This window comes from Alnus glutinosa, chromosome 11 (genome assembly GCF_958979055.1).
Source record: "Alnus glutinosa chromosome 11, dhAlnGlut1.1, whole genome shotgun sequence".
Lineage (NCBI taxonomy): Eukaryota > Viridiplantae > Streptophyta > Magnoliopsida > Fagales > Betulaceae > Alnus > Alnus glutinosa.
Window position 1 is genome coordinate 17,810,076 of NC_084896.1, and position 6,844 is coordinate 17,816,919.

The 6,844-nt window shown below is 35.2% G+C and overlaps 1 protein-coding gene across 2 annotated transcripts; it reads right to left on the bottom strand.

Moving 5' to 3' along the window:
• Nucleotides 1–222: 222 nt before the first annotated feature.
• LOC133882832 (polyadenylate-binding protein 2-like) lies at nucleotides 223–4,891 on the bottom strand. Of its 2 annotated transcripts, none has more exons than XM_062322053.1 (6): nucleotides 4,732–4,891; nucleotides 4,526–4,628; nucleotides 3,783–3,853; nucleotides 817–1,008; nucleotides 542–663; nucleotides 223–400 (listed from the first exon to the last, which is right to left on the bottom strand). In XM_062322053.1, exons 1-6 carry the CDS (start codon nucleotides 4,789–4,791, stop codon nucleotides 352–354), a joined length of 597 nt encoding a protein of 198 aa, XP_062178037.1. In that variant the 5' UTR covers nucleotides 4,792–4,891; the 3' UTR covers nucleotides 223–351. The 2 variants fall into 2 exon arrangements, with proteins under 2 accessions (XP_062178037.1, XP_062178039.1); XM_062322055.1 differs by having other exon boundaries at nucleotides 4,735–4,888.
• Nucleotides 4,892–6,844: the final 1,953 nt, after the last annotated feature.

A 6,844-nucleotide genomic window follows, 5' to 3' on the forward strand; every position in this document is an offset into this window, starting at 1 on the left:
CCGAATACATCTCAATATCACAGCCTAATTTTGTGCAATGTGATGTAAACAGCAAAAAGGAGCTAAACAAACCAAACAATTTTACGTGCACCAAAACCTGCAATGGAAGCTTTCTATGGCAAATTTCAAACAGTAATATACATTATAGGCTGCATGGCATCTGCAAGCATTAAAGCTTTTAGATAAACTCAACAAAATGCTAAAATCTTAAACACAATCAGATAAATCTAAAGAGCATAAATATCTTCTTAAATCTTTCCAAAACATTATCCATGAGATGACAAAGGGATAAGGTGTTGCACTTGTCCATTAACTGACTACCAGCATATCTGCCTGAGAAAAATGGAACAGTCAGAAGTATGGACTGTAACGCATTGGCATTCTGAATCTTGGAACCTTCCTGCAACAGAAATATGCTAGAGTTTCACTCTAAAGGTTCACAGAGGGCAGATAACAATCAAATGAAGGAAAAGCAAGACTGGCTGGAGAATCACAAGTTAATCCATGACCAAGAAGAGAAGGCAGTCTTCAAGAAGCGTACCCATATCCATAAGGGGAGAAGCTGTAGGGAGCTATAATGGGGCTTCTGGCTCGCATAAAGGGATTGGCTCGACGAGCACGATACGGCTTCAACCCAGGTATATTGGTCCGTTTGGCAGTCACCTGCAACCATATTTAAAAAGTTCATGCGGTTGAAAAACTACCAATGTTTGGAACTTATATCAATAAAGTTTCAAAATCATCCGCAAGTCAAATTGATGTGTATATTGTTCCAAAATATATAAAAGGAAAAAAAATGAAAACTATTGCTTTCACCTTTAAGTGGCGTCCATGTAGTTGAGATTCATTCAACAGGAGAGCCTCTTGGACAGCCTCTGCTTCGACAAATTCCACATAAGCATAACCCTTTGGCTGACCAAACTTGTCTGTGCGAATAGTGACTCTGTTCACTGTTCCACATGTCTGGAAATGCTGCTGTACTTCTTCAGGAGTACATGCATAATCCACCTGCAGACCCAGTTTGTGCCCAAAAGAATTAGGCCTAACAGATCAATTCAGTGTTACAACTGAACTAGATGCTGAACACTGAAACCAACCTTATACTAGTACAACCAGCTAGTTGAACCCTCCATTACATTAGATATAGAAATATGATTAATGGAATGTACAATGTCTAGGTATTCAACTACTTTGTCACCAAAACTCGTGGTTCAAACTACCATAACAAAGATTGGCTACTAGCTTTCAAGATTCATGAAACCAGTATATCTGGGTCTCATCTTGATGTTCTGGCAGGTGTGTTCTTCAACGACTATTCAAATAACACATCGTAATTTATTTATTTATTTAAAAAATATGTGAAGGGTTAGATATAAGCCTCAAATCCACCCACCATCAATGCCTTTACTACTTTATTAGATTCACTTAAGAAACTTTATTGATTAAGGCTGAAACATAGATGTAGGGCATGTATAAAACATACAGCATTCATTGCCAACCAAAAAGGCAACTTTGCTAGAGGGACTTGACCCCTCATGATTTCTAAAACAATAATGGTTACATAAGAAGATGAGAAAATTCAAATATAGAGTTTCCATGCCAAAAGTACACGCACATCAGTCATAAGAATGCCAGACAAAACTGCCATAGAAAAAAGTCATTTCTCCATGTTTATTACCTCAGAAAAGCATGTAATTTAAGAATTTTGAGCCAAATTAATAGAAATGTCAGTTCAGGTCCTTGATACTAACAAAAAAATAATTAAAATAAAGTCAATAAAGATAAGCTCGCTAACCATGAAACTTTTAGAAATTAACTGGGGAAGACATAAGAGATACCTAAGAGGTCATAGATCATTCTTGTGATCTTGTCTTGAGTAGTAAACAAGAAAAGCAAACAATAATACTGGAAAGACATAAGAGATACCTATTTAATCCAAGTGAGAAAAAAAAAAAGAAAAAAAAAAAGGGAGATCAATGACCTCTCACCAGATATAGCAAAACACCTAAACATTCCTCGAGCAATAATCGCCACCAAAAGCAGCAGCTGGCTTTGCCAATATGACAGCTATACCCATGCCTAGCCCTTAATCTTCAAGGCATATTACACCTCTCAACTGTTTTGAGTCTGGGTTAGGAATCTTGAATAACATCCGTTCCTCTGGCCATCCCAGCCCCAGAACAAGTGTTTATACCAACAAAAGTGATACATATCCTAGTCCATTGCTTCATTTTTTCTTTTTCTATCACCCTCTCCAAAATGGCAAGTGGTGAGATTTTGGCTTCTAGTAGTTTTTTTTTCCTCTTTCCTTTCCATTTCTTTTCCCAAATTTTACTTTCCGAAACTTTCAATACTTTTTTTTTTTTTTTCCAAACAATTTTAATCACTTTCATTGTTTTCTCTCTTCTGTAATCCTATACTTTTATCCTCTTTCCTTCCCCTCCCCCCCTCTTTTTGTTGAAATTCATTATTATTTCTTTTCCTAGCCCAGCTGTATTTCACATCAGAAATACTTCCAACCACACCCTTAGTTAATCAGAAAACTCGAAGAGTGACGCCTGACCTGCGATTGTAGTCAAACACAAAGTCAATGCAAGACTCTAAAGCTTAGAAAATCCCATGCGCACGTTCACACACAAATCTCAACTTGGAATTATCAACAAGAATATGAGCAATCATGCACATCTAATGAAACTGATTACAGTTCTAACATGGTATGATTTTAGAACTCTTCAAGGAAGTGATTAAATAACTCCAAGTTAGTGATTCACTTGGCCGCCAGATACAATTGCCGCAAACATTGAAAACTCCGCTCCATTGATTAGAAAGGTCGTTTAGCTGGAAAAGGTAAGGGGCAGAAAGAAAGGCCTAAATCATTGTTAACCGAAACCATTAAGCATTTTTGAACAGGTATAACGCCAAGCAAAAACCAGAGTCAATATCACAAAAAGGGGAGAAGGTTAAAAGGAGCAATCACTATCCCATACTACATCAAGAATCCAAAACTTGAAGCTTGAGTCCTATCATGAGGGAAAAGATCAATGGACAAGTTGTGATCTGATGGCAAGAATTACTGGAAACAAAACCAGACATTTAGGAAAGAACTAAAGATGCCATTTAGAATCTGTACACCTAAAACAATTGACAAACCTGCTAATCCACATTTTAGCACCTGTTTGGTTCTTTTTAAAGAGAACGGTCCTACATTCTTCGAGTAGGAGGGATGGAGAGGGAATGGGGAGGGAGAGGGAGAGGACCTCTCCCTCCCATTGTTTGGTTGAAGTGGGGCAGAATGGAAGGAGAGCCATCCCCTTGTTGTTAGAGCTTATTAGCCAATTTTCAATGACTGTTACCTGAACACATAATCCAATAGGTGCTTATTCTCCATTGAACACGTTATGGTTGTTGAACGCCAAAGGAGAAAAAAGGACTACTCAAGCTTGACTTTGTGCAAAGTGCAAACATGTAGTTCATGCCCTATTTCAATGCAACCAAATAAAAGTAGCTAACACATTCCAAAAGCTAATTGAGGAGAACCTATCTGCATCAAGTGTTCAAGTGGGGAGCACTATTAGGCTTAAATACTACCTATCCCAGACTTTGGAAAAGGTTCAATTTCAGTTCCAGCAATATACTCTCTTATTGATATAATCCTTCTTCTTTTTAAACTTAAATTTCCTAACTTCAATTATATTTTGTCCTCTTAACTTTCATGCAACTTGAAAGATAATTGAATTCTATAAAGACAAACTACAAAATTAAACAAGAAAAAGAGGCCTCACATTGCCAACAAAAATTGATCGAGAATCTACTTCCTCTCTATTTGCCTGTGCTGCAGCTTCACTAGCAGGATCTAGTCGCACAAAAAAAGAAAAAAAGAAACATATCAAGTTATATGTATCAATATCGTCATAATCATCATTATATATATCAGGTTATAAAATCGAGCATCACACAACCACCCATTAAAAACAAAAACATCATGAGGTGTTAAACTTCTTAACTTATCCTTCTAATCTGATTCAACCACAAAGTCATCTTCTAATTAAACATATATCAAATATCCCCAGCATTATATTATCATGAAATTCAAATTGAACTTGCGTTTAGAGGCTGCTGCTTTTTTTCTTTTTTTTTTCATCTTATATGGGACAAAGAATAACTCCAATAATGTAAATCAACAGTCCTTCTGCACCTTTTTCTTGGGACCGAAAAGAAAAAAGAACATAAAATATAACAAAAATACATCGTCATCTCGGGAACCCATGATTAATTACCAAGACTTTCTTCTTTCTAATTTTTCAGGGAGATCAAATCGAAACCTGATCACTAAAAGAACATGCACTCAAATATTAATCATGACCTACTGACAGAGCTTCTTACCAGAATTGAAACCTATATACTACTGTAAAAAATCAATGTAAAACCAAAAAATATAAATAAAAAACCACAAAATACTAGAAATTACATTAAAAATAAAAAATTAAAGAAGCTGTGTATATAACGAATCTGATTAAAAAAAAACCTTGTGTAGAGCCCATTTGCATTTCGACCTTGGCCTGCATCTCTCGCAGAGCAGCCGCTTCGTCCTCCATCTCCTTCAACCGCTTCTTCATGTCGTCAAGTTCCTGCAATACATTTTTTTTTAAAATTAGGGTTTCGCTTTTTTCTTCTTCAATTAAACCTTTCAGGGGAGTCGAAATAAAGTTTTGAGAAAAGGAAACGCATTACTGCTTCGTTGTTGTTAGGGGTGTCCTCTGCGCCAGATGTGTCCACGTCCTCGTGCTCCATCTCTCTCTGCCCCTTTCTCTCTCGCTCGCTCGCCTGTTGCGTCTGCGTTTCTGCCAGAAGAACCCCCAAACAGTAAAGAGCTACTTCTCGTCAAGGTTTCACTACGGTTCTCATAGTCCTGCTTGCTACAATTCGGCCCTTGACACGTAGGCATAAATTTTATTTAAAAAAATAAAAAATTACTTAAATAAAATGTTTCGTCCTTTCTTTTTTTTTTTTTTTTTTTTTTTTTAAGATGATATTTCGAAGTAATTCTATTAATATATTAAGTGTCCATCAAATGTCCATTAAAAAATGAGGTGGCTTTTAAAATCATCATTAAGCGTGTAATTAATCAAATGGTGATTTTAAAAGCTACCTATGTATATATCCTTAAATTTAAAATTTAAAAATTGAAAACAAAAAACAAAAAAAAAAAAAGTCAAAAGGAAAAAAAAAAAGGGGTAGAACTCATAGCTGACATAGAGCCAAAGCTACGAGTTCTTTCACTTTGTTTTTTTTTTAAAAAAAAAAGAAAAAGAAAAAAAGAAAAAAAAGATTGGCGTATTTTGAAAATTTTCAAATCGTTAATAAAGATTTAATAAAAAAAAATCCAAATGGATTGGTGACATTGCAAACTTTTTAAACTGAATTCCCGACATTGAGAGCTTTTAAACTTTAAGGATGTAATTGCAAAAGCGATGACACTTTAGGGAGTAAGTGGAGTTTCAAAAAAGAAAAAGAAAAAGAAAAAAAAGGAGTTTGTGTATTATTTGATTAAGAGCTAATGAGTCATGGCACTGACCAACTATTAGGCTACGTTTGGAAAATTGGAATGGTCATTTCTTAAGAATAAGAATGAATATTGCTAGGAATACAAGAAACTAAATTTGAATCATATTCTTCTAATTGGTGACAACACAAGTGTATACCCTGCATTAAATTAGGATCAAGGACACCCTAAATAGTATGTAACTGTTTATAATAGAGTTGGATTAGTCACAAATTTCAAAAAGGAAAAAAAAAAAAAAAAAAAAAAAAAAAAGAGAGAAGAAGGGATTTTAAATAGCTAGGAGTAATTTTATATGAAAACTGTTGAACGATAGGTAAGGGAAAAAGAAGAGAGATGTTCGGTCATCGCCTAAACGATCCGGGTCAGCAACATGTCCAAACGGTCCAGAAATTGTCCGAAAGATGATAGTTTGCATGCGAACTGGATAAGACCAACACTGCACAAACGCAGTGAAGGTCTTTAAAACCCCCATTATGAACCGTAGGGCACCATTTGGTACGTGCCCTAACCTCTAGAGAGAGAGAGAGAGAAAGTGAGAGAGGAAGATGAAGTTGGGATTTCTTAAGAGTTTGAGCTCAAATCTTCTAGTGGGTAAGCCATGCACCTCTTTCCTTGGCCTATCTTGTTTATATTTTGTTTTTAATGTTATGTTAAGATGTTACGATGAGTTTATTTTCATGCGTGTGAATGTATACGTGTGTTTTAAATTGTAAAAATTGAGCTTTTGTGATGAAAGATGGTGACTTTAGGGTTAAAGAGTTGAGTTTTGTGGATAATATGTTCTATTGAGAATGTTGGACTGTATAAGAGTAAACTTACTTCTAAAGGTATTGTGGTGATCCTTGTGATTTTTGGAGTATTGTTAAAGAAAGTTTTGCTTTTTGGTAAAAAACAAAAATTTGATTTTTTGGATAAAGCATGAGACTTTAGTGTTTGAGCTTCATATATAATTGTGTTTAGTGTCTAAATTAGTAAAATGAAGCCTTTTTAAGCCTTAGAATTTGTTAAATGGAAAAAAAAATATTATTTCTTAGAGTTAGAAGTCTTTGTTTAAAAACCGTCTTGACGATCAAATCGTTCCAACATTAGATGATTGTCCTAATAGCGAGATCATCCTAACATTGAGATCGTCCTAACGGCCTGTTCAAGCATAATACATATAGTTTAAGTTTTAGGTTTTAAGTTAGAATTTGCATCTATAAGTGTGGCTAATGGTAGAATACCTTGTAGACGAGGGAGTTGACTCGATCCAAAACAACTTCTTTGTGGATTATTACGTAC